Here is a 26388-nt window from a genome sequence, read left to right as displayed (position 1 = left end):
CGATGGGCCCTCTCCACTGACCACACCGGCCCTCAGGAGGCCAAGCCTGGGAGGATCGGCCCAACAAGAGGCTAATGACACAGTCCAGCCCGGCTAACCACGTGCTCAGCTGCCACCCCCACCAGCCCCTTGAATGCCTCCAGCTTTTTGGAGTGGCCCTTGGGGTCTCCTGGGCTCGTGTAGGGCAGCATAGAATTGCTGAGGGTCCCAGAGTGGGTTCCAAAGTCAACGTGGAACTGGGTGGCACAGAGCAGGCCTTGTTCTGTGCAGGTGCCCACGCACCTCCCAGTTTATGGGGGTGACTCCAGTCTGAGCATCTCGGCAGAGGTGTGCAGAGCCGCTGCCTTTTGGGAAAGGCCAGCTGGACCCCTAGTGTCCCACCACAGATGGCGGCCCTGGCCAGGAGGGAGCCTCTGCAGCCTGTGCCCTGCAGGAGCACCTGACCTTCTCTCCCTCCCCTCCCTGCACAGGGTGGATCTTTGGCGAGCGTCTGCACGACCAGGAGAGAGGCTGGTTCCCCAGCTCCATGACTGAGGAGATCTTGAATCCCAAGATCCGGTCCCAGAACCTCAAGGAATGTTTCCGTGTCCACAAGATGGATGACCCTCAGCGCAGCCAGAACAAGGACCGCAGGAAGCTGGGCAGCCGGAATCGGCAATGACCCCCAACCGGGGGGCCAGTGGGAGCAGGGCCTGCACGAGACCCTGACAGAAGGTGGGGGGCTCTGGGAAGCACAGGCCAGCGCCTCCCCAGGTGGCAGGATCTGGCTTGGGGTGCCCGGCCCTCATCCCTGCCCACGCAGTGAGTGCTCACGTGTCTTGGCCCCTTGCTCGCAAACTGGATAAAGGGTGCCCAAGCCTCTCCTGATGCATTTGTAAACAAGAAGGTTTCAGCAGTATTACGCCACCTCCCTCATGCCTCCAAGGGGGTGGAAGGGGATGGGCACACTCCAGGGCCCCCCACGCCCCTGGCCCCCAGGGACTGGAAGAGGCTCCCAACCCAGAGTGTCCCTGTGGGAGGCAGGCAGAAGGTGACAATCGACACGATTTCCTGCACGCGTCCTCCTCTACCTTGGAAGCAGTTAGAATCCACCAGGCACAGATGAGGCCGCCCTTGCCTGACAGAGCTTGATGAGCAGCCCTTGGTCTCTGGTTCCCAGGACTGAGAGCCCAGCTGCGTCTGTCCACCCTTCCCCAGGCCTCTGCCAGCCTCTGGCTGCACGGTCAGGCCCTGCTCCACGGCAGGCCTGCCAGAGCTTGGCTGGGGACCCCTCCCGCCTCTGGATCCCTGATGGGCTGGATGTAACTTGTGTCTTCTAGCCCCTTAAGGAGCCCAGGTGTTTTAAGGAATGAATTGGTCACTGCATCTTGTATCGATTATGGTTCTGAGAAAAGCAAATATCACTTTTGGCTGCATTAAAAGAAGCATCATATATAAAATAAAGAAGATGAAGGTCTACTCTTTATTGCCCTCGTACACAAAGGAAGGGGGCGTTTGGTTCCAGGCAGTGAGAGAGGAGCACCCCTTCAAGGCTGGTGGAGGAGGCATGTCCCAAAAGAAGGGTTCAAGGAGGTTTCCAGAGAGGAAGGAACAGCCAGGGCCTCGCCGCAGCACGGGAACGGATTTGGGCCTCCACTTGTAAGACTCCAGAAACAGAAGGGGCTGTTAGACGGAGCTGGGGACGCCCCTCTGCTGCAGTGGAAGTGAGGACACAGCTTTGGAAGACCGCAGAGTCCCCTAAGTGTCTATGGCGGGGGGCCCTACAGGGGATCTCGCCACAGGGTGGGGCTGGGACTTCCTGCACTGCCCAGACACAGGCCCTGGGCCCTTCACACCTTCAGTTACCCTGAGCTGCACCCCCTCCCCTCGCCCCAGCTCCACCTCAGTGTGCTGAGGGGTCCTGTGTGCCCAGGACCACGCTCTCTGCCAGGACACCGTTTCCCTGCTCGCCAGAACAGGCCTCTGGTTTAGATCGGGTGGGACTTTGTAGCGTCTTCCCACAGGCCACAGCAGGGTGCTTGGACCTCAGACCCTCTGAGAATCACAGGGATGCACAGGCATGTGACACTGGTTCCACCGGAGAGGGAGGCCCCCTGGTCCCAGTGGGGCTGTGATGCACCCGTTGGTGGGGGCGTGCTTGCAGAGCGGGGAAAGAGGGGGCCCCTCCCCTGGAGGGGAGGGTTGGGAAGGAGTTGGGTGGCCACTGGTCCCCGTGCCTTTTGAGGCTGGGAAACAGCATATTGAGTTGGATCGTCCACTCTGATGAAGGCTTTGGTTACTCGAGGTTATGTGAGATGAAAAGTTAACCAATTAGGAAAATAGGTCAGTTTCATAGCACTCCTTTATAAGCAGAATCATTTAACTCACAGTGTATTTGGGGGAGACTGGTCGAGTGGGAAGCTGATAGCAGACTTGGATGAGGCCTTGACCCCCATCCCCCAGTGTGTGAGAGGTGCGCGGGCACCACCTGGGCTCGAGTGTCCAGGAAGAGAAAGTCACGGCAGGAAACAGTGCCATGGGGAGCTCAGGGACACCAAAGGGGCCAAAACAGCTGCTAGAGAAAATGACTTTTTAAAAAAGAGAAGCAGCTTGCCCTCCAGCCAGCATTCCCACTCAGGAACCTTCAGACGCATTAAGCTGTCCCCAAGGGGTCTGCTGGCCTCCAAACTGTCCAGCCCTTCCCTCCAAAGGCCCTGTGGACTGGGGTAGGGACCAAGTTCTCACTTCCTGCTGTGCCAAGCAGGTTAAATGATCAAAGGATCAAAGTTTACATCTCTAAATGCTTCCGAGGTGGGGACCCTGGACCAGGCTCCTCACCCTCACTCCTCCCTGACGCTCTGAGGGTGAAGTGGGGTGAGTAGAGCTGGGAAAGCCGTTTTCTCTCCCTGAACAAACGAACCGTGGGCATGGGGCTGCCGGCTCCCAGCCAGGCCTGGGGGTGAGAGTAGGAAGCAGGGGCGGGCAGTGTCCGGGGTCGACTCTCTGACTCATCCTGCTCCTGAGGTTCCTTGGGCAAAGGGGTTCCCGGGGGCCCTGGGGCTGCTGGTCTGAGCCCGCGGATGGGGCCCTGGCTGCGGGACTCAGAGTCAAGACGTCCCCCGAAACAACGCGGCCTCTGGCTGGGAGCACCGACGGCCCCCGCCCTCCCCAGCCCGGCCTCAAGGAGCGGCGGGCCCCGGGGTCTCCGTCGGCCTCTCCTGCCCTCGCGCTTCCCTCCTCACGGAACGCGCTCCGAACCCCAGCGGAGCGGGATGGGGGCAGGCCCCGGGGAGCGCGGCGACCGCTCGGCCCGGGCCCAGGCAAAGGAGGAAGAAGGAGCCGCCCGTGGCCTGGCCCCGGCCGTGACGGTGCCCCAGGCCGGGCTAAGACCGCTGGCCACACACCCGCTCCGATGCCCTGGCGGCCCCGGCGCACGCGCACCGAGCACGCACATAAGGCGCGCTCCTGCGGCACTCCAGCCTGGTGCACGCGGACGCCGAACCGCGCGGCCGTGCGCGCGCCCACGTGCACGCCACACGCAGGCGGGCTCGGACATGCTGTGCGCTCACGCACGCCCCGGCGCCCCTGCGGGGAATTTGGGCGCGCCTTCGGACCAGCGCGCGTGCACGGCACCCACCCTCGGCCCCGCGCGCACCCCCGCCCTGAGCGCTCGCCTGCGCGCGCTCACACTCTGGCACACCTGCACGCGCGGACACGCACGCGCGGACATACAGGCGCGTGAGGAGTGCAGCCGAGTCGCGCCGCGGCCGGGCGCGGCCCCTTTATTCGCTTCAGGAGGCGGAAAACTTTCTCAGCGCGACGACCACGAGCGCCAGCACTACGCAAGTGGCCAGCAGGGCGGCGATCACGATGGCCGCGATGGCGCCGGGCCCCAGCGACCCTGCGGAGGACGGAGGACCACGTCACCTGCTAGCCCCCGCCTGGCCGGCCCTCCTCCCCGTGCCGCCCGCCCCTCCTAATTTCTCCCTCTCTCCTCCCTCCCCCGCCCCGCCCGTACCGCCGTCCTGGTCCAGCCGCTCCTGCGCGGTGCTGTCCTCGGGTCCTGGCGCAACGGTGGGGGCTGGGGGACCGGTGTCCACGGGCTCCCGGCCGGGGCTGGTGCTCTCCACAGGGCCTTCTCCCGACGGCAGCTCGGCCGGCTCGTTCCACAGCGTGGGCACGGGCTCCTGTGGAACATCATCTGCAAAGCCAAGGAGAGGTGCTGGGGCCCCAGGTGACAGGGCCGCCAGGGACGTCACCCCCCACCTCTAGGTTAAGCAAGTTGCGGGTGGCGCTGTGTGAGGGGTCTGGGCTCAGCGCTGCACTAGCCCTCACATTTCCCAGGCTAAGAATCTGAAGCCAGTGCATTGCTGCCTCCCGTAGGGCAGGGCCGGTGGGTGGGCAGGAGTGTCTGTTCAGTGTAAGGGAGGTGCCCCTGCAAAGCCCTTCTCTGCTCATAGGGTTGGGAGTTGGCAGGATTTGGGGTACCCAGGGACCAGAGAGCAGGAAGGAGACATTCTCAGTCCAGCAGAAAACACAGGCTGTAACGCCTGCATGATAACCCCCGCCCTGTATCCTTACCAGCCAGCCCACCCCAGTTGTCCTCCCCTGACCACCACTCCAACCCTGGGCCATCCATCCCCGTCAACCAGACAGGAGGCCCCAGAAATGCTGGAAAGCTCAACATGGGGATGGTAGGTCGGCTCTTGGCCTCTCCAGCCCAGCCGGACCATCTGACATCACAGTGTTAGCAGGGCAGGCCTGCCCATGTCCTAATCTCTCTCTCTCTCTCTCTCTCTCTCTCTCTCTCTCTCTCTCTTTGAAACAGAGTCTTGTTCTGTCGCCCAGGCTGGAGTGAAGTGTTACAATCTTGGCTCACTGCAAACTCCGCCTCCCGGGTTCAAGCAATCATTCTTCTGCCTCAGCCTGCAGAGTAGCTGGGACTACAGGCACCTGCACTACACCCAGCTAATTTTTGTATTTTTAGTTGAGACAGGGTTTGCCATGTTGGCCAGGCTGATTTCGAACTCCTGACCTCAGGTGATCCGCCCGTGTTGGCCTCCCAAAGTGCTGCGATTACAGGTGTGAGCCACTGCGGCCGGCCCCATGCCCTAATCTCAACTGGGATAGAGACTGTGATCCAGGGACACTCGACCCTCAAGCCGGTCCCCTGGATGAGCTTGGGGATGTCCCCACACCTCATCTCTTTGACTCCAGCTACTCTGTGGTGTGGGAACTGTTTTTATCCCCATTTCAGAGACAAGAAAGCCAAGGCTTGGGATAAGGTGCCGTGGTGGTGAGCACAGGTGGGCTGAAGCCCTTGGACAGTTGCAGGAGCGGTTGTGCTGCCCAGAAACAGTGTAGGGAGGCACCGTTCTGTGAACAGACCCTGCCAGCCAGCCCTCGACCCTAGGGCACCTTTTGTCCCTGTGGGTTCCATCCCTGAGCGCTGGGGCAAGAGTCAAGCCAGACACTTGCCCTCCTCATAGGTTCACCAGCACCCAGAGAGGGGGATGCTCAAGAAGACACAGAGGTCCTTCCAGGGTTTTCTGGCCAGTTGTGTCCATCTAGGGCAAACCACGCAGAAACATCAGCCAACCCAGACTCAGGGTCAGTCTTAAAGTAAACGGGCCTTCCCAAATGTCAGTCAGGAAAAACAAAGAAAGGCCGAAAGGCCGAAAGGCTCCAGATCAGAGACTAAGGAGACAGCTCAGTGTTCCTGGATGGGGAGGGACAGGCCTGTGATTGGAGACTCTGGGGTCCGTTGGTGAAGTTTGAACAGGGTGTGGCTTAGGACTGCCTCAGTGCTCATTTCCTGGTTTTGATAGCTGACTCTGGTGTGTAAGAGAATGTCCTTGTTCTTTTTTTTTTTTTTTTTTTTTTTTTGAGACGGAGTTTCGCTCTTGTTGCGCAGGCTGGAGTGCAATGGTGCGATCTCAGCTCACAGCAACCTCCGCCTCCTGGGTTCAAGCCATTCTCCTGCCTTAGCCTCCGGAGTAGCTGGGATTACAGGCATGCGCCACCACGCCCAGCTACGTTTGTATTTTTAGTAGAGACGGGGTTTCTCCATGTTGGTCAGGCTGGTCTCGAACTCCGGACCTCAGGTGATCCACCCTCCTCGGCCTCCCAAAGTGCTGGGATTAAAGGCGTGAGCCACTGTGCCCGGCCTGTCCTTGTTCTTAAGAAGAATTTAGGGGCAAAGGAACATGACTTCTGCAACTTACTCTCAAATGATTTCAGCATTCAGATACAAAAAGGATTCAGCAATGTAGCAAAATGTTGGCAGTTGGTGAGACTAGGTGGATGGACTCCTGGAGTTCATTGGAGTATTTATGCAACTTTTCTGTAAACTTCACATCTTTCCACAATAAAATGTTAGCAGGTCCCTGGCTTCCGGGCTTCTCTCAAGCCTGGAGAGGTCAGTTGCAAGGCTGAGCTCTGAGACAGCTTGCTCACCTTTCACCTGACCTGCCACATTCCCCAGGGCAGGCCCAAGGCAGAACCCCTTTCCAGAAAAGACCTCTGGCAGGAGGCCCAGGGGTGGAAGGCCCATTGGCCCCCAACTGGGGGAGGCTTCCCTCCCGAGGGGCCCAAGGCTGCACTGCAGCACGGATGTCTCTCCAGCCTCCCACCAACCTTGAAGACCACCCTGAGAGGAGGGGAAGTGACCCAGCCAGGCCTCCCATGTCACAGCCAGAGAGGCAGGGGTCTGCAGCCTTGCAGCCCCCATGGAAGGTCCCAGGCCCCTGGCGTGCTGCCTCAGGCTTCTGGGGGCTGGGCAGGTAAAAGGCCTGAGTGTGCCCACCGCCTGGCAGGCACCAGGGTCTAGGCTCACTGACTGCCTGAACATGTCCAAAGAAATGGACAAATGACACACCCAAGACAGACTGGCAGGCAGGCACCTCCCTGCATCTGGACAAATGACACACCCAAGACAGACTGGCAGGCAGGCACCTCCCTGCATCTGGAGGCCGTGGCAGGGCTGCTGGGTACCAGGCCCAGCTGACCCGGGTGGCATCTGCGGGAATCAGCCGAGGAGTGGCAGGCCTCCAGCCCCTGAGAAGGCAGGACTCAGTCCCCGGGCCAGCCCAGCAGGGCTGAGCCACCACCCTTGACAGTACCCTCTGAGCAGGGCAGTGGGGAGCCCCACTCAGGCCATGTCCCCATCTGTCCCCTGTGACCCAGCCTGTCTCTGTTGCCCCTACCACCAGCCATACCTGCCCTGGCCTCCTCCCACTGTACACAGCCGCCTCCTGTCCAGCCAGGCCATGAAGCTTTCTAATCAGGAGGGCTGGGGCCTATCCTTGCTCCATCAGGCTCTCACCCTGGACTTCATGCCCCAATCCACCTTCCTGACCTGTGAAATGGGGGTTCAGACTATGCTGTCAAGCATCTTGCACAAGGAGGTAACTGTGTGAACACCAGCATCTTCAGCTGCTGCGTCTGGCCTGGGGTGTGCCTCTGGACACAAGCCCAGTTGCTATGGGTCTGCAGCCGCTGGCCGCCACAGGAATCCCTCACAGGGTGGCCCAGTACCCATCTGCACCCAAGCAGCCAGGGCCCCAGCGACCACCAGCTCCCTGCCAACCTAGGCTGGTGCCCAAGTGGCAGACACATAGGCTCGGAATGACAGCCTGCACTCAGCCACCGATCCACCAGGAAAAGGGGTACCGCTGCTGGGGAGGGGCTGAGGCACTTCTTATCCTCATCTATGTTTCTAGAATTTACCCCAGGAAGAAGGGAAAGCAAAGCTGAGAGGCAATTCCCATCTTCCCCCAAATCCATCCTTCTGGGAAGCTGGGAGCAGAGCAGTTTCCCAGCAGGAGTCCTGTCTGGGGAGGGCGGAGATGGGGCAGGAGCGAAGGTGTGGAGGACGGAACTCATGGCATGCCAGGCGGGCAGTGAATAGGCCAGGATGACAGAAAGTGAGGTTGGCAAAGAGGTGGGGGCACGGAGGACCCCAAGAAAGTTCCATGGTGGTAATGAGGCCCAGACTCCATTGACCAGAATTAGCCATGTGGTGTGACTACGTGCTCTGACCCAGAGAAGCAGGGGCTGGTGGCACTGCCACAGGCCTGGGCACCACGGGCTCTCTCCCAGCCCCACTGGCCCCAGCCGCGCTGCCTTTTGGTAAATAAGTTTGTTCTGACCACAGGGCCCTGAGGCCAGGCACCTCTGCTCACAGACAGCCTTTGTGTGGGCCATGAAGGGCCTTTTCATCCCTGCCCTGGCCTCCTGCCCGCTCAGCCCGGCCTGCTCCCACCTCAGTAGCTGAGGCCACAGGCCCCCAACAGGGAGGGCCTGTGCCTCAGATGGGGCCTGGACCTCAGCCCACAAGGCCGCTCCTTCCCTTCCTGTCTGCTACAGGACCCCAGCCCACAGAGCAGAGGGCCGTGTACACACCTGCCCAGAGCTCCCAGCCCAGGGGTGGGGTGCTGAGAGCTTCCCAAATGCTCTCGCAAGAACAACAGCCAGAACCCCAGAGACTCCGGGGTTAGGAAGGTATGGTCTGGCCCCTGCGGGGGGCCTGCCTGCTCTTGGTAGGACACATGGAGGGAAGTGGGGCAGTGAGGCCAGGTGAGGTCCTGGCTGTCCCCAAGGCATCCTGTGGTGGCAGAGGAAGCCCACCCGCCTACAATGATTAGGGACAGTCTGGCCTGGGAACTCTGGCCGGCAGCCTGGGCCGGGAGGGTCAGCCACACAGGAGCAGGAACCTGGGCAGGAGCCACAGGCAGCCCGGGCCCAGCAGGCAGGAGCCAGGGCCTCCCCTTCGGCCCACATGGACCACCAGGCTGGAGAAGCAGCTTCATCCCAGTGAGGGGGCTGCAAAGATCACAGCCCCAGGATCCAAGCCATGGAAGATGCCACCTTCCCCTTTAGGTCCCTTCCCCCATCCTGGGGACACCGCATGGCTCGCCTAGGCTGGCGCCTCTTCCACTACAAGGCAGGCTGGCGCCCTCCCAGCTTGCGGGAGGAAGTAGAGTTCTGTTGAGACCACCCTGTGCCAGGGAGGAGCTCGGACCCCGGAATCCGCATTCCCCTGATGTTCACTGAGCGCTAACTGGATGTGGGGCCCATCCCAAAAGCTCCGCACATCTGAACTCACGAGGCCTCACAGTCCCCTGCAAGTGAGGCAGAGCATGGCAGTGTCACCATCCTACAGATGAGGAGAAGGCACAGAGAGGTTAAGAATTCGCCCGGTCAAGACTGAGCACGCCCTGGCCTCGAGCTTCTTCCTGGGCGTCCAGGGAGAAGCCAATAGTCCCTGGGGCTCCTCGCTGTCACCCAGACCTCCCAGGGTGTGGCCGAGGGGGCCTCCCCAGGCCTGTCGTCCCCCAGAAGCTCTCCCCAGGCCATGCTCTCATGACTGTGGTCCACCTTTCTCACAGATCCACGGGCGCCCTCCAGAAGGCCCAGGCTGCGGCGTCCCTGAAATCCGCTACTGTGACACAGAAGCCGGCTGCCCTTTGGTCCAACTCCCGGCCAACAGGAGCAAAGACCACCTGTAACCCATCTGCGCTGTTTGGCTCTCAGGCTCTGAAGCCAGCCTGGGCCAGTCTTCCCCTCCAGAGGCCTCCCTCTCGTGGGACCCCAGACTCCGCCACTCTGATCTCAGTCCAGAGGTCCACACCGCTTCGCAGAGGGATCTTGGGCCTTGTATTCTCTCTCTCTCTGGAGCCTTTCCCCAGATGGGGACAGTACCTGGGTCTTCATTCTCTAAGGACATCGCAGAAACCAGCAGGGAAGCTTTTGAAAGTAATCAGCGAGGCTCTTCCCTCCTCTGGCCCCTCAGCTGCTTGTCCTGTGCCTGGTGCCCCGGCTGCCTCCCAGACCTGGGAGACTTCAGATTTTAAAGTGCTAGAGCAATTCTCATATCCCCACAACAGCAAAACATCCCTGGGCCTGCCCCCCAAGTTGTCCTCCTTCAGAGGCCATTATCCCTCCTGCTAACAATTTCCTGGGACGTCCATCCCACACAGCTGCTGCCAACCAGCCTCACAAGAGCTCTTTGCAGAATCACCTCAAATAGTCGTCCCATCTCCTGTGAGGGGGCTTCCTCCCCAGTGAACGTTGAAGATTCTGGCCCCAAGGTAGTTATCGGCCCTGGGAGGCTAGCGGTGGCAGAGACAAGGGCCTTCACCCCTTACCTGTGAGCACCGCAGGGGCCAGAACCCCGGAGACCAGCAGCAGCAGGGCCAGACAGGATGCCATCCTGGCCGGGAGTGAGCGCAGCAGCGGGCGGGACGCACGGAGGACTGCGCTGGTTAACTTCAGGGCAGTGAGAAAGAGGCATCAAAGGGCTGGGAAGGGTTTTCATCAATGCAAACTCTGTCCTCCTGGGACACCGTGCCCGCAGCCCCCCACCCCCCGCTCCCCCCGCCCCAACACACACACACAAGAGCTCACAGACCTGCTTTCCTGAACCTGGGAGCAGCCCGGCTCTTGGAGAGGGAAAGAGGAAATTGCCTGTGCTGTCTCTTTCTCCACCCCCCAACACACACACACCTCCCACACTTACTCCTAGACCACTGAAAGTGAAAGGTTTTCAAGCTTTCTTGTGCAAAAGAATCACCCAGGGAACTTGAAACATGCAGCTGCCTCTGGCCACTATGTTTCAGTGGGGCTTGGGTAGCCCAGGGAATCTGCATGTTAGTGCCTGTGGCCTGGGCTTGGGGAAATTTGGCCTGAAGCAGGCAGCACTGAGTGCAGGATGGACTCCGCTCACCTCTGGGTTCTCCATGCCTGGCCCGGAGTAGGTGCTCAGTGCTTGTTGAAGAAGGACTTTTAACGCAGTTTTGATCCAAACCTTCAGGCAGCTCTAGTCTTTCCTAAAACACTCCTGTCTCCTCTTTCGCTCTCTGCCTCCCTAGACCCCTGTGCACTTATGACATCCATTTCCAGGCTGGGCCTGGCTCAGAACTCAGCCCCACTGCCCACTGCTCCTCAACAGCTCCACAGGGCATCTAACAAGTGGCTACAACTTACAGCGTCCAAAGCAAACCTTGACTCCACTGCCCCTTCCCTCACTCAGTCAGTGTATCCCAGCCCCCCTTCCCAGATGTTCTAGCCACACAACGAAGTCATTAAAGGTCTCTCCCTCACTTCCCACGTCCGAGCCCTCAGAGTTCTGTCAGCGCCCCCTACTTCACACCTTGATGGTTTCCCACTGCGCTGAGGGCTTGCCTCAGCCCTGCTCAGCTTCCCACCCACGAGCTCTATGTTTCAGTCCACTGGCCATGACTAGGCTCCCCCAACAAACCCCCAGATCCTGCCTCAGGGCCTTTGCACGTTCCCCTCTCCTTCTCCCAGAAGGCAGTCCCTGTGGTGATTATGTGGCCACCCCTTCCATTCAAGCCTCAGCTTGATAAGTCAGCCCCTCAATCCCCCCATCACTTCACTTTTAATTTCTTTTTAGCATGCATATTTATATGAAATTACCTTGTACTTTTTTGTTAATTTTTTTGAGGAGCAACACATATTCTGCAAAGCACACATTTTTTTTTTTTTTTTTTTTTTTTTTTTTTTTTTGAGATGGAGTTTCGCTCTTGTTGCCCAGGCTGGACAGCAATGGCGTGATCTTGGTTCACAGCAACCTCTGCCTCCCAGGTTCAAGCAATTCTCCTGCCTCAGCCTCCCGAGTAGCTGAGATTACAGGTGCGCACCACCACACCCAGCTAATTTTGTATTTTTAGTAGAGACAGGGTTTCTCCATGTTGGTCAGGCTGGTCTCAAACTCCCAACCTCAGGTGATCCGCCTGCCTCGGCCTCCCAAAGTGCGGGATTACAGGCATGCGCCACCGTGCCCGGCCCGCACAAATCTTATGTTTACCAATTGATGAGCTTTTATATACATACACACCTGGCTAAACACCACCAAAATCAGTAGAGGCCCTTCCCAGCACAGCAGCAGGGCTCCCTGTGCCCACCCCAGTCATACCCGCAACGTTCTCTTCTGTCTTCTGCCTTCATGGCTTCATTTGTCTACTCTTGAACTTCAAAAAAATGGACTCATACGAACTCTTGTGTCCGGCTATTTTACTTCAACATTGTCTATGAGCTTCCTCCGCGTTGTTGTGTGTAGCAGTAGCTCATTCATTTTTCCAACTGCATAGTATTCAATTATATGAATATGCCAGTTTACCCATTCTCTTACCCACTTCATCCATTTATCTCTCCATATCCATTTGAGTTGTTTCTAGGTTTGGGCTTTTATGAATGCAGCTCTTATGAATATTCTCGTGCATGTCTTTTTGTGGATGGAGGTGCTAATTTTCCTTGGTTGTTTAACTAAAGATGGAATAACTAGGTCAAGGGTAAGTACATGCTTAGATGCTTTAGATACTGCTAAGCAGGTCTCCAAAGTGTGTGCTCCAGTCTCTGCTCTCACCAGCAGGAGAGTTCCAGTTGCCCCGCATCCTCATCATTACTAGGCATTGCCAGTCTTTTTATCCGTAGTCATTCTGATAGGTATGTAGTGGTACCCTATTGTAGTTTTAATTTGCATTTCCATGACTAATGAAGTTGAACAGGCTGGGCGCGGTGGCTCGCGCCTGTAATCCCAGCACTTTGGGAGGCCGAGGCAGGTGGATCGTGAGGTCAGGAGATGGAGACCATCTTGGCTAACATGGTGAAACCCTGTCTCTACTAAAAATACAAAAAATTAGCCGGGCGTGGTAGCGGGCGCCTGTGGTCCCAGCTACTCAGGAGGCTGAGGCAGGAGAATGGTGTGAACCTAGGAGGTGGAGCTTGCAGTGAGCCAGGATCACGCCACTGCACTCCAGCCTGGGCGACAGAGCGAGACAATATCTCAAAAAAAAAAAAAGTTGAACACCTTTCCATGTTTATTGGCCCCAGGAATATTCACTTTTGGGAAGAGGCTGCTCTATTTTTTTGCCTTTGTACTTATTAGGGTGGTCTACACCTTAAAATTTATTTTTAGAGTTTTTGGTTTATTCCAGGTAAAAAATCTTTTGTCAGGTATATGTAATGGTGCCTCCAGATGAAGGGTTGTTTTTCGGTCTGTCTTCAGCCTGTGATTGCTCAAGGATAGTGGGGGCTTTTTGCGTTTACCAATGCAGTCCCAGCATGTAGCACCATGCCGAGCCTGGCAGCAGGAACTTCATATGTGAATCACATCAGCAGCAGGAACTTCTGGGATAGATTTAACATTAACTATTTTCTCACTCATTCACTCATTTTTTTTTTTCTTTTTGTCTTTTTTTTTTTTCCTGAGACAGAGTCTCGCTCTGTCGCCCAGGCTGGAGTGCAGTGGTGTTATCTCTGCTCACAGAAAGCTCCGCCTCCAGGGTTCACGCCATTCTCCCGCCTCAGCCTCCTGAGTAGCTGGGACTACAGGCACCCGCCACCATGCCCAGTTCATTTTTTTTTTTTTTTTTATTTTTAGTAGAGATGGGGTTTCACCGTGTTAGCCACGATGGTCTCGATCTCCTGACCTTGTGATCCGCCTGCCTTGGCCTCTCGAAGTGCTGGGATTACAGGCGTGAGCCACCACACCCGGGTTTTTTCTTTTTTTTTTTGAGACTAAGTCTCACTCTATCACCCAAGCTGGAGTGCAGAGGTGCAATCTCGGCTCACTGCAACCTCCGCCTCCCAGGTTCAAGTGATTCTCCTGCCTCAGCTTCCCGAGTAGCTGGGATTCCAGGCACCCACCACCACACCCAGCTGCTTTTTGTATTTTTAGTAGATACAGGGTTTCACTATGTTGGCCAGGCTGGTTTCGAACCCCTGAACTCAGGTGATCCACCCGCCTTGGCCTCCCAAAGTGCTGGAAATTAGAGGCGTGAGCCACCATGCCTGGCCATCGTTCACTCATTTCTTAGCTTTTGCTCTCACCCCCTGCCCCTCTTTCCATGCTCTGCTATGTACTGTAGCAAGGCCACGTGGAATCACACTCCTGACACTTTCTTGCCAGCTGCCTGCCTGTTAGGGTCTGCTGGTGGAGGACAGTGGCAGGAGATGGAAGGTGGGAAGGGAGACGTGACTCTGCTTCAGATTTCTGACAATGTCTTGGGTGGCAGCAGCGGCACTGGCTAGAGCAACATCAGTGACAAAAAGTCAGGTGGTGGTGGCTGCAGGGACAGTGACAGATGGCTAGAAGTGTAGGCTCCTGGATCCTCCTCAAGCGGCTGGACTGTGACACCAGGAGCCTTAGTGGACAGTGTTCTGTCCTCTGAGTAATTTCTGCTCCTCAGTCGAGGTTGTTATCGACTTCCTAGTTACAGTGACTGATTTTTTTTTTTTTTTGTCTTGAGACTTTGCTCTGTTGTCCAGGCTGGAGTACAGTGGTGCGATCTCAGCTCACTGCAACCTCTGCCTCCCGAGTTCAAGCGATTCTCCTGCCTCAGCCTCCCTAGTAGCTGGGATCACAGGTGCCCATCACCACATCCGGCTAATTTTTGTATTTTTAGTAGAGACACGGTTTCACCATGTTGGCCAGCTGGTCTTGAACTCCCAACCTCAAATGATCTGCCAGCCTTGGTCTCCAAAAGTGCTGGGATTACAGGCATGAGCCAACTCACCCGGCCAGTTGTCTTTTTTTTTTGGACAGTGTCTTTCTCTGTTGCCCAGGCCGGAGTGCAGTGGCACAATTATAGCTCATTGCAGCCTTGAACTCCTGGGCTCAAGCAATCCTCCCACCTCAGCTGGTACCGGATAATTATTTATTTTTTGTAGAGATGGGGTCTCACTCTGTTGTGATCCAGGCTGGTCTTGAATTCCTGTGCTCAAGCCATCCCCCTTGACCTGGCCTCCCAAAGCACTGGGATTACAAGTGTGAGCCACCACACCTGGCCTAAAGTGACTTTTTTGAGTAACCTTACGTTCCCTCTTTTGCTCCTTCAGTCCTTTAAACATTGCTGTAACAAATTCCTGTGTTGAATCTCTTCTGTTTGAAATACTTAGAGTGGTCTCTGTTTCCTACCCAGACTCTGACCAGTACAGTATTATACTTGGTACCTGGAATGGCCCCAGAAAAGAGACCCTCAAAGATCTGTTTCTGACTTGAGGTTGAATGCAGTGAAGACCTGTTTGCCAGTGGAAAATGAGATACTGGCAATATATGGCATGTCAATATGTAAATATTTGTGGTTGCTCAGCATGAAGTATCCACTGAAGACAAGATTTAAAGAACCAAGGATGCTGCACTTGACGTTTATGGTGGTGATAATGAGCAAAGGGATAGTGAAGTCAACTGGCTACTTTTTACAGCATTGTGTGTTCACAGAAAGAAAATGACAAGCTCAGGGCTTTCAGTTCTAAGGTCAAGGCATGATCAGATAACTAGAGCATTTCTATGGTAGTCTTTTAAAGATCTCTCCCTTTTTTTTTTCTTTTCTTTTTTTAACACAAGTTCTCACTCCCATTGCCCAGGCTGGAATGCAGTGGCATGATCTCAGCTCACTGCAGCCTCAAAACTCATGGGCTCAGGTCATTCTCCCACCTCAGCCTCCCAAGTAGCTGGGACCACTGGTGTGCACCACCATGCCTGGATAATTTTTGTATTTTTTGTAGAGACAGGGTTTCGCTGTGTTGCTCAGGCTGGTCTCGAACTCCTGGGCTCAAGCAATCTGCCCAACTTGGCCTCCCAAAGTGCTGGGATTACAAGTGTGAGGCATCACATCCAGCCAAGATCTTTTTTTGTAGCAAATGGCATGATTGGCAGCAAATCAGTCCCAAAATTTAATTATGCATGAGTTGCAGAACTACAATGTCAAGGTGAATTCATAGCCTTGCCCAAAGTTCCCTTAAGGCACTGATTGGAAAGGAGTGAGATCTTGAGAGTTACAATGGAAATATGAGGATCTTCCACCCACAAATCTTCAGGCCTCCCTTGCAGAAGCAGCAGGCACTTCTCCCCTGTCTGAATAGCCTTTTGTTGTTTGAATAATAATCACATCTGTTAAGTTCCCTTGCAAGAAAATAGGGTTGTTGCAAGGGACAACCCCATTTTAGGGTGTTGTCAAGACCTACCCTAACAACTTCTCCTTGCCTCCATATCCATAATTAGAATCAGGTATCAGCATTCCTAGGGAGAGCAAGCACAAAGTCTGACTTAGGAGGAAATAAGCACAAACTAAAACTACTGTTAATGCATGCTAGCAATAAATTAGTAAGTATCAAGCTAGTAAGATACGAATTTTGCTAATTTATATTAATAGAAACGAGGTGTGGGAATGAATTCTAAGGTGTCAGACTAAATAGGCAGGATGTGAGTATGACGTTAGATCAGGCCACATTCTAGACAGGGGTGTGCTTAGTGAAGTCTGAATTTAATGTTTCAACCTAAGCATCTAGGAGCAGCTGTGTTTGGCTGGCTGACCAAAACCTAGGCTCAATAATAGCCTGGATGCTATGAGATTGAGACGCCTAACTTAATGAAGAAGGGATACCAATGGCTTAGTAAGAAAGGAATGTTGGGGTGGATTTATCTTCGGTGACCCCACTAAGTTCTCAGTAGGTCCCATAGTACACTCTACTCACTGAGACACTGACAGATGCATTAGTTAAGACTGGCAACTTTAAAAAGATAGGTTGTGGCAGATTTTTGTAGGCCAGAGTTGATGATGGGATCACTGATTTCAGAGGAAATAATGTGATTCTAAAGCAGCAGAGGCCAAGCGGCAGCACTGAACTGCCAGAGGCCAGGTGGATGCAAACCCTGCCATGGATGGCAAAGATGAAATGACCTGGCCAGGTGCGTGGCTCCCGCCTGCAATCCCAGCACTTTGGGAGGCTGAGGCGGGCAGATCACTTGAGGTCAGGAGTTCAAGACCAGCCTGACCAACATGGCGAAAATCTATTTCCACTAAAAATACGAAAATTAGCCAGGCGTGGTGGTGCACACCTGTAGTCCCAGCTACTCAGAAGGCTGAGGCACAAGAATTGCTTGAGCTCGGGAGGTGGAGGTGGTATCTCAAAAAAAAAAAAAAAAAAAAAAAAAAAAAAAAAAAAAAAAAGATGAAATGACCTTCAGAATATTTTGATCCCTAGGAATAAAACAGCCAACCAGTCTACTAATGTATTACTTGATATACAAAAATGAACAGGTGAGCAGAAATCTGTATTTACTATAATGGAGCATCAAGGTTCTCACTTGGTTCCCAGAACCAAAATCTCTTGATAGAAAGGGAGGCAATTTATCTTTAAGGAAGGACCCTGCAAGATGGCCACAAGTATAGACAGTAAATCTTCTTCAAAATCTTCCTCAAAGGTTTAGGCAGTCGTGGACCAGAATAGCTGGGCACTGGCGGGAAGGAGATGCATTTGTATTTCAGGGATCACTAGACATTGGCTTTTTGTTGACACTCATCTTTGGATACTCAAAATGCCACTGTGTTTACCAAAGTGAAAGTGTATGGAAGTCAAGTGACATATGGATGACAGGGAGGGAGGGAGGCTGCCCAGGGGCAGGAGTGGGCTGAGAACCCATCCTGGAGAGGCAAGATGAGGCGTGAGCCAAGGCTGCAAGCTGCTGCTGCGTGCTCCTCTGCTCCATCAGACTTTACTTATAAAACTCAAATTTCAAAGATAAAATTAAGAATTTCAAGACAAGGAATTGTATTTCAAATGATTATTATAAGTATGCTAAAGGTAGAAAAAAATACTCTTAGACCAGACAAAAAGTCTAAAATTACAGATAGCTGCAATGAATAATCCTATACATATGTATTTTTATAATGTTGGAGTGTCTTTAAACAAGTATAGAACTCTACTTGGAAAACTTGTCTCTAGTTAGAGCTAACACGTATAGAACTCTAGTTTAGAAAGCTTGTCTCTCTTGGTATGGGTTAGCAATTCTGTAACCACTTTGGTATATCCTAGGATTTAGCAAATAAGGAAATACTGAGGATTATGGAAGTGCACAGTAGTACTAGTCATTCGACAGACAGGTGATTCCCCAACAAAAACACCAAGGAAGTGTGAAGCTATTTTTTAGAAATAAACCCAATTTATGGCTCATTTTCACAAGTTTTAGTACCTAGGCTAAATTTTCCAAAGGGTGTTCAGGCTTGGCCAGGCACTGTGGCTCACGCCTGTAATCCCAACACTTTGGGAGGCCGAGATGGGAGGATCACTTGAGGTCACGAGTTCGAGACCAGCCTGGCCAACATGATGAAACCCCATCTCTACTGAATGTGAGAGACATGGTGAAATCCTGTCTTTACTAAAAATACAAACATTTTTATAATGTCTTTATAATAGTCTCTACTAAAAATATAAAAATTGTCCAGGCATAGGGGTGGGTGCCTATAATCCCAGTTACTCAGGAGGCTGAGGCAGGAGAACTGTTTGAACCTGGGAGGCAGAGGTTGCAGTGAGCTGAGATCGCACCACTGCACTCCAGCCTGGGTGGCAGAACAAGACTCCTTATCAAAACAAAAACAAAAACAAAACCCACTTTTTTTTTTCAAAGGGCGTTCAGACCTTTGTGCATGTGTCCCAAACTTGAACGTAATAGGCGTACAAATAGAAAATTAATCTCATAAACTGTGGTGAAAAATACCATAGAATTTCCTCTAATTTAACTTACTAAAAACTTAGATTCTTGGTAAATACTAAAAATTTTCTCAAAACATATCAGTTATTCAACAAGTAGTTATTGAGTGCAGGTCCACAAAACATGCCAAGCAATACACAGCTACACAGCTACCAAAAGAAGGGTGCAGTCCTTGGCCAAAGTGAATATATCCTACGAAACGAATTTAACAATGGAAACTGCTGGGAGCTATCTGCGTTTGGGTTTCCCTAAGGCAGACCTTAAGACAAAGATCTGGGCACAGGGAACTTATATAGGTGGTGATCCCAGAAAGCACAAGCAAAAAAGTAGGGCCAGTAAGAGAGCAGGGATAAAGGCAATAAAGTTCATGTTAATGAGCAAAAGCAAAAACACTGAGGATAAGGGAGTGTGAGGTTTCTCACTGCTGAAGGGAATTACAACTATGAAAAGGAGAGATTAGAATGAATCCTGTGGCATTTGTACTGGAATTGCAGATCTCAGCATGAATACACAGATAGGTGTAGATACACAAATGTTTCTGTACCTATACACATACGTAAACACCCTATCTTACTGTGGACAGTCTAGAAGCAGTGATACCACACTAGCAATGAGCCCATCCAGCGGCCAGGTTTTGGTTTTTAGATACCATTCCCCACTAAAAGGAGACAGTGCTCTTTGGAGAAATGACTAATTCCACATATGATAAAGGAAAAGTAGATGATGGGCCTAGAATTTCCGGTGCCAAAGTGAAAAAGTGCTCAAAGAATGATGGCAATATGGCAAAAGGACAGAGAAGCCAGCTCTAAATGGACAATTTGTGCATGAAAAATACTAACAGATTGTGGCTAATATATAGAGGGTATGCATGCGTGTGTGTATGAAAAGCTCTTCCTGGCCGGGCACAGTGACTCATGCCTGTAATCCCAGCACTTTGGGAGGCTGAGGTGGGTGGATCACTTGAAGTCAGGAGTTCAAGATCAGCCTGGCCAACATGGCAAAACCCTGTCTTTGAATCGCCTGAACCCGAGAGCAGAGGCTGCAGTGAGCTGAAATTTCCACCGGCCTGAACAACAGAGCAAGACTCCATCTCAAAAAAAAAAAAAAAAAAAAAAAAAAAAAAGTATTCCTTATAGTAGAAGGTTGACTAATCAATGTAGAAGTAATGCTTGCAAGCACCTTGGTAAATGTTCAATTAAGAATCATCAATGGATAAAAGTTTGATGAAGAAATGTAGTCTCAACAGTGTCTCCCATAAAGACAAACATCGTTACTTTACAGTAGAGACATCTGGCAGACACCACCTAAACTAAGTAAACATCACCAGTATGGCTCAAATGGACTTCTTATGTCTCCTGATGTGATGAACTGAGGACATAACATCACTCTGTAGTATTCCTGTCAAAACTGCATAATCACAATCAAATCATGAGAAAATATCAGACAAATCCAAATGGAGGACACTCTAAAAAACAACTGCCCTCCACTCTAAAAAAAATGTTAAGGTGCAAAAGACTAAGACAGACTGAGGACCTGTTCCAGATTAAAGGAGACTCAAAAACATGACAACTAAACACAAAAAGTGATCATTAATGACATCCGGTGCCTTTTTGCTTGTATTAAAAATATTAGTGGCCTGGGTGCAGTGGCTCATGCCTATAATCCCAACACTTTGGGAGGCCAAGGTGTGAGAATTGCTTGAGGCCAGGAATTCGAGAGCAACCTGGGCAACATGGTGAGACTCTGTCCCTACCAAAAATAATAGTAATTAGTTGGGTACGGTGGCATGTGCCCATAGTCCCAACTACTCAAGAGGCTGAGGCGAGGATGGCTGGAGCCCAGGAGTTCAAGGCTGCAATAAGCTATGATCAGGCCACTGCACTCCAGCTTGGGTGACAGATTGAGATCTTGTCTGAAAAAAAAAAATTAGTGGAACAATTGATGAAATATGAATGTAGCTTGGCTATTAACAGTATTGTATTGTTAAATTTCCTAATTTTGATAACTGTATTGTGGTATGTGGGAGCATGTCCTCATTTTGAGGAAACACACCAGGGTTCAAGAATAAGGGACATGATGTATGCAACTTAGTCACAAATGGTTTACATTAAAAAAAAAGCTATCATGAGATTATAGTTATTGAGAGAAAATAAAGCAGGTATGGTCCAATGTTAACAACTAGAGGACTTGGGTGAAGGTTATGTGCAAGTCTTTTGTACTGTTCTTGCAACTTAAAGTCAAATTATTTCAAAATACAAGTAACCCTCACCACCAAAAATCACAATTTTTCAACTAATTATATATCTAGGCAATTGTCATCAAGGAATGTTGAAACTGCTACATGTAAGAGCAACAGGACTTTTATACTGGAGGAATCAACCTGATAGCAACAGAACTGATGAATTGTGACATCAGTAAAACTGGAACCACCAGACAATACAGTGTGACTGTGATACAGCGGGAAGGACACCACGCCACCAACAAAGGATTCTTGTGAGGGGGGAAGGGAGAACCTGGTTTTAGTCAAGCCTGTAGATCTAATTCACAGAAAACATGGCGAGGTGGGGGGGATGAAGAAATTGACAACATTAAGACACTTCTTGCTAAATCCAGAGAATGTGGAATGTTCCATCAATAAATGATCCAGTTTTTCAACTTCTTCTTTTTGTAGGGAGAACTGTTAAGACTAAAGGAGACTTAAAGCGTATCAACCAAATGCAATGAACACTGTTTTGATTTTCATTCAAACTTTGTAAAAAGACACCTTTGAGACAATCTGAGAAAGTCATCTATGGACCTGATGTGTTGTTAATGTGACAAGGCATTGTGGGTTGTTCTTTTTCTATGTCCTCTTTTATCATATATATTATTTTATGAGTGACATAATATCTAGGATTTGGTTTAAAATATTCTAAGAGAACAAACTGGGATAAATACAACAAAATGGGCAAAATGTCAATAATCGTTGAAGCCAGGTTATATTAGGTAGGAGTTTGTTACACTAGTCTACTTCTATGTATGTTTGATTCTTTTTATTTTTATTATTTATTTATTTTAGCTTTCACATTTTCCATCACTCCCTAGAACATTTTCATTAAAAAGAAAAACTGGCCTTGGGAAAAAACTAATTGAAGATGACCACAACCCAGGGACCTCAGGACTGCTAAAGACTCAGACCGCTCACAAATGAAGGTTCAGGCCACCCAACAAATTGAGGGGCTGGCAAAGGGGGAGTGGAACTTAGTAAAGGCCTTAAGCCAACACCCTCCACAACCAGGGACAGAAACAAGAACCGTGGCAGCGATGTGCATTTTATTCCTTCTTATATATACATACATGTTTGCAGATATGAACCAACTTTTCCCTACTTTCCCCCACTAATTTACATAAATACAATGTATTCCTTAAGATATCAAATAGTTAGGCGAGACTGAACTTGAAGTTAGTATCACCTACAAATGGACTTAACAACTGACGAATGGGACGAGTGGACATAGTGTTAGTGGTTTCCCTACAGTTACTAACCTTTCAGTAACTTTCCCCCATGTTGCTCCCAACACTTCAAACATCAATTCTTTTTCTTTATGTTCATCTAGGGTGGTTTCTGTTTCACAATAGGACCCTGACCTGCTTAAGGCTCCATTTCATGTTACCAAAGTTAGAAAATCCAGGCAGGTGACTGTCCCCCTACGCAAGGCTCACCAAGCTTGCCTTTCAACTTGGGTCTCCTTCAGTAAAACTGCAAAGGGTTACTCGTCACACACCGTCAAGAAGCCAAGTGTCAGCAGTTTACTGCGGCACACATGCCTCACACTCTCACACACACACTAGGATGCTGGAGCTGAAATCTCAGAGCTAGACTAGGCTGGTGAGTCCCCACTGAGGCTGTCCATTTAGAACTCTGGGGAATTTGAAAATAATTTCCAATGCACGGTCCCACCCCAGATTACAGACTCTGGGACATGGAGCTAAGGGACTGATTGTTTCAAGTTCTTTAGGTGATCTGGGCCAATCACCTCATCTAACAGACAATGAAACTGAGGACCAGAGACACGACAGAAAAAACTGGTTAATAATGAGGGTGGTACTTACATGCAGCCTCCTGGAACCCATTCCACATTGCCTAAGGGTTACTTCTTTGCACTAATTATAAGACATCTAAGAAGGTGTTTACTCTGATTTCATATGCTCTACTGCATCTACATATGTGCCCACGAATGCCCTTCTCCCTTGCAAAATGGCCTAGAAGTAGTATTTGTCACCTGGCCTGGTGGCTCATGCCTGTAATCCCAGCACTCTGGGAGGCCAAGGCAGGCATATCACCTGAGGTTGGGAGTTCAAGACCAGCCTGGCCAACATGATGAAACACGGTCTCTACTAAAAATACAAAAATTAGCTGGGCGTGGTGGCACATGCCTGTAATCCCAGCTACTCAGGAGGCTGAGGCAGGAGAATGGCTTGAACCCGGGAGGCGAAGGTTGTGGTGAGCTGAGATCGTGCCAGTGCATTCCAGCCTGGGCGACAGAGCGAAACTCTGTCTCAAAACAAAACAAAATAACAAACCCCAGATTCTATGGAGAATTAGGAAATAAAATACACAGCAGGGCTGGGTCACTGGCACCTGCTCTGGGTCCCTGGCTGCACAGGAACAGAAACCAGAGCTTGCTGAGTCCCCTCACTGGGAAAGCCTAAGATCCTCAGTCCACAGGCAAAACTAGGGTACCCACGAGGACTCTTTTCCCATGATCAGTGTGCACAAACCATCCCACATTTCCCACTTTAAAACAGAAGACTGCAGAGGATGTGGTAGAGACTGCAATTGCCAATGTAGCATCCGTTTTCCCAGTTTCTCAACAGGATCCCAATGACATTTGGGGATGAAAGCACTCAACTAAAACCTCAAAACTTCCACAACTAACTATAGTTACATATCTACATTCTGGCTGGTAAGACTTAAGATGTTGGATAGCCCTCCCCAAAAAGCTCCTTAAACAGGGCTGAGCAGGAAGGTGTGCTGTTTGCCTCATCCCACTCCTTCCTCCTGCTCGGAATATAGGCATGATGGCTGGTGCTGTAACAGTCACCTTGGATCATGAGTCAGAGGAAGAAAGCCACAATCAGGATGCTGAAACAAAGAATCTGGGTCCCTGGGCCACCCCACAAGCCTTGGACCTATGACCTATTTCACTTGAAAATAAGTGATTTTATTGTCACTGTTGACTTTGTATTTTCTGTCAGATGCAACCAAACCCAATACCGACCCACTGACCATTCCCAGGAGCATTTCTCATGCTAAAAGAGAAATTCAAATAAAAAGGCAATTTGTTGACAAGGGAAACTAACCTTCCACTCCTACAATTGGGGGACAAGTAACAGTCCTTAAGAGGTGATGTCTCTGCTTGTTATGATCAGCTGGATTGAACCAAGTGTGGAGGTGATCATGAGTTCCATCCCCATGATGTCATCACTTTGGCAGCAATGAAAGGGAATGCAATGACAGCTTTTAGGTCGAAGATCAGCTATTAGGTAAAGAGCCCACTTCTTCCTTGCCAGCATCTATATGCTGTTTCTCCCATGTGGTGCCCCACTGCTATGGCTGACACTTTGGTTGCAAAACATTCCCACTGATTAATTCTTTGGAGGGAAACTGTCCTCTTGAAGGTTTTAGGCTCCCAGTCCAAAACCACCAGCACTACCAAAAGCTATACGTGTCCATCGTTCTCAGGCAACACCTGCAAATAAGTATCACACATCTGGCTGCTTCAAGGTTCCCAGACTCTCCAGGGTCTCAGAAAGCATTGCAGCTTCCTCACCAGAGACTGAACTCACGCAGGACCAAAGTCACCCTTCACAGCTGGGCTTTTGTTGTTCTAAGAAACTCATCAACTATAAGGCCAACTTTCATTTGGAATGTGCTCTGAGTGTACTTTACTCTCTGTAGAATGTGCTTGCCTGCTACTCTGTTGAAAATGATCTACGTCACATATTGGAAGGACAGTATAGAAATATGTTCATTTCAAAGAATCACTTCTGTTTAATTAGAGTCATTCACATACTTTTATTAATAATGCACAGGGGCATTTTATACAAAATTACCAATTTTGTTATCAGTCAATTTTAAAGTAGGGTAGAATATATATACGTATATAACATATATGTATATATTATATATATATTGAAAATGTAAAACATATACTTTTATATACATATTTGTATATATAAAAATATATGCATGTATAAATATAATGGTTTCCCTAAAAAAAATTATTTAAATAAAGCCAGAAGTACCATTATCTATCCTAAAATTTAAAACAAACAAGCTGGGTGCACTGGCACATAGCTGTAGTCCCAGCTACTTGGGAGGCTGAGGCAACAGGATCACTTGAGCCCAGGGGTTTGAGACCAGCCTGGGCAACATAGTAAGAACCCATCTCCAATACAAAAACAAAAACAAAAACCCTCAACTTAAAGCCAATGAAAATAAAGTCCTTCAGGTATGCATAAACTCATTTTATGCAGATATTTCCCAAAAACGGCTATTAATATCTCCCACCCCAAATGCTCTTCTCCAATGTGACCTTGCCACTCCTTTCATCAAGGGAGGGGGGGTTGCAGGGAGAGGGCCATGCTCCCTTCTCTTGAATCTGAGTGGGTTTGTGACTACTTTGATGGAATACAGTGTCACAGAAGTGACTCTATGTGACTCCTGAGCTAAGAGCTCGAAAAGGTAACACAGCTTCTGCCTGGTTCTCTGGGGGAAGCCAATCACCACCTAAGTTCAACTCCTCTGAAGCTGCCATTCCGGAGACGACACACATAAGCTCCTCCAGTCATCAACCCAGCTGAGTTCCCAGCTTACAGCCAACGTCAACTGTCATTACACGAGTGAGCCATCTTGGACAGCTTGCCTAATTCATTAAGCCTTCATAGGAATGCTGCCCCGGAAGACATCTGACCGCAACCAAAGAAGACCCCAGGAGAAGAACCACCCAGCTGAGCCCTATCCAAATTCCTGACCCACAGAATGAAGTGGCTGTTGTAAGCCAATCTGGAGGGAATCTGTTATGCACAGCAGCCACCAGCACACCAACCTGCTTGGGGACAGTCTCCATAGTCAAACTGTCTTGTCTGGGATGTTTTTAAATCTCTGAATTTAAACAAATCAACCAACAAAACTGGAGCTGGGCATGGTGGCACACACCTGTAGTCCTAGATACTCAGGAGGCTGAAGTGGGAGGATCACTTGAGCCCAGGGGCTCGAGACCAGCATGGAAAACATCACAAGACCCCATCTCCAAAAAAGCCAACCAAACAAAAAACTGAAAGCAGAGTGTACAAAACAAATACTTCAAAACTCAGGCAGAGTCAGGAGAATTTGGAAATAAGTTCATAGAACGGGATGAGAAAACGGTGGCTCTAAGTGAAAGGGTGAGCAAACGAGAATATGAAAGAGAATAGAATTGAGAGAGACAGCAACAAACATTCCCAGGGAAGAGTGTTTCTTTCTACTAAGTGGGAAATTCCTCAGATAGAAGCAAGTCTCCTTGGTTAAGCAAATGGATGTTCCGTGACCAAAATGACTTTGTTCCCCCTAATCTGCCCATTCCACTCCCAATTTTTTAAAATTTATTTTCATTTTTCCTGAATACACACACAGAGTCTAGTTGGGAAGGTGTGGGCAAGCTCTGGAGGGGTGTGTTCAGAGAGGGTGTGTCTGTGGTATGAGGGCAGGAGCTGATCCACGTTAGCAGAAAGGGACAGTCAAAAGAGAAAAGATATTTGGTCAAACTTACCGACATCTGCCTTGACCTCTACATTCTCAAATACAGAACCAGCCAGTGCTACGTGGTCTGGAATAGAAAGAAGCCATGGCTGCCTCCATGTCTTGGGTG

General features: G+C 50.7%; 2 protein-coding genes across 3 annotated transcripts in view; one reads left to right on the top strand and one right to left on the bottom strand.

Annotated features, from left to right (window-relative positions):
- Positions 1 to 1452, top strand: part of NGEF (neuronal guanine nucleotide exchange factor) — a 47944-nt gene extending 46492 nt beyond the window's left edge. The window contains exon 13 of the mRNA XM_030803969.1: positions 471 to 1452. Within this exon, the coding sequence (XP_030659829.1) occupies positions 471 to 661 (191 nt within the window). The 3' untranslated portion in view covers positions 662 to 1452. The remainder of the gene's footprint in view (positions 1 to 470) is intronic.
- On the bottom strand, positions 1440 to 10891 carry SNORC (secondary ossification center associated regulator of chondrocyte maturation). 2 transcript variants are annotated; one of them, XM_003274754.2, is made up of 4 exons: positions 10706 to 10891; positions 10128 to 10248; positions 3998 to 4180; positions 1440 to 3880 (listed from the first exon to the last, which is right to left on the bottom strand). In XM_003274754.2, exons 1-4 carry the CDS (start codon positions 10718 to 10720, stop codon positions 3771 to 3773), a joined length of 429 nt encoding a protein of 142 aa, XP_003274802.1. In that variant the 5' UTR covers positions 10721 to 10891; the 3' UTR covers positions 1440 to 3770. The 2 variants fall into 2 exon arrangements, with proteins under 2 accessions (XP_003274802.1, XP_030659830.1); XM_030803970.1 differs by lacking the exons at positions 10128 to 10248; positions 10706 to 10891 and adding an exon at positions 4561 to 4817 and having other exon boundaries at positions 3726 to 3880.
- Between the last annotated feature and the right edge of the window lie 15497 nt (positions 10892 to 26388).

The sequence above is a fragment of the Nomascus leucogenys genome, chromosome 22a (genome assembly GCF_006542625.1).
Source record: "Nomascus leucogenys isolate Asia chromosome 22a, Asia_NLE_v1, whole genome shotgun sequence".
NCBI lineage: Eukaryota > Metazoa > Chordata > Mammalia > Primates > Hylobatidae > Nomascus > Nomascus leucogenys.
Note: the sequence above shows the minus strand (reverse complement) of the source record. Positions and strands in the feature narration are given on the sequence as shown.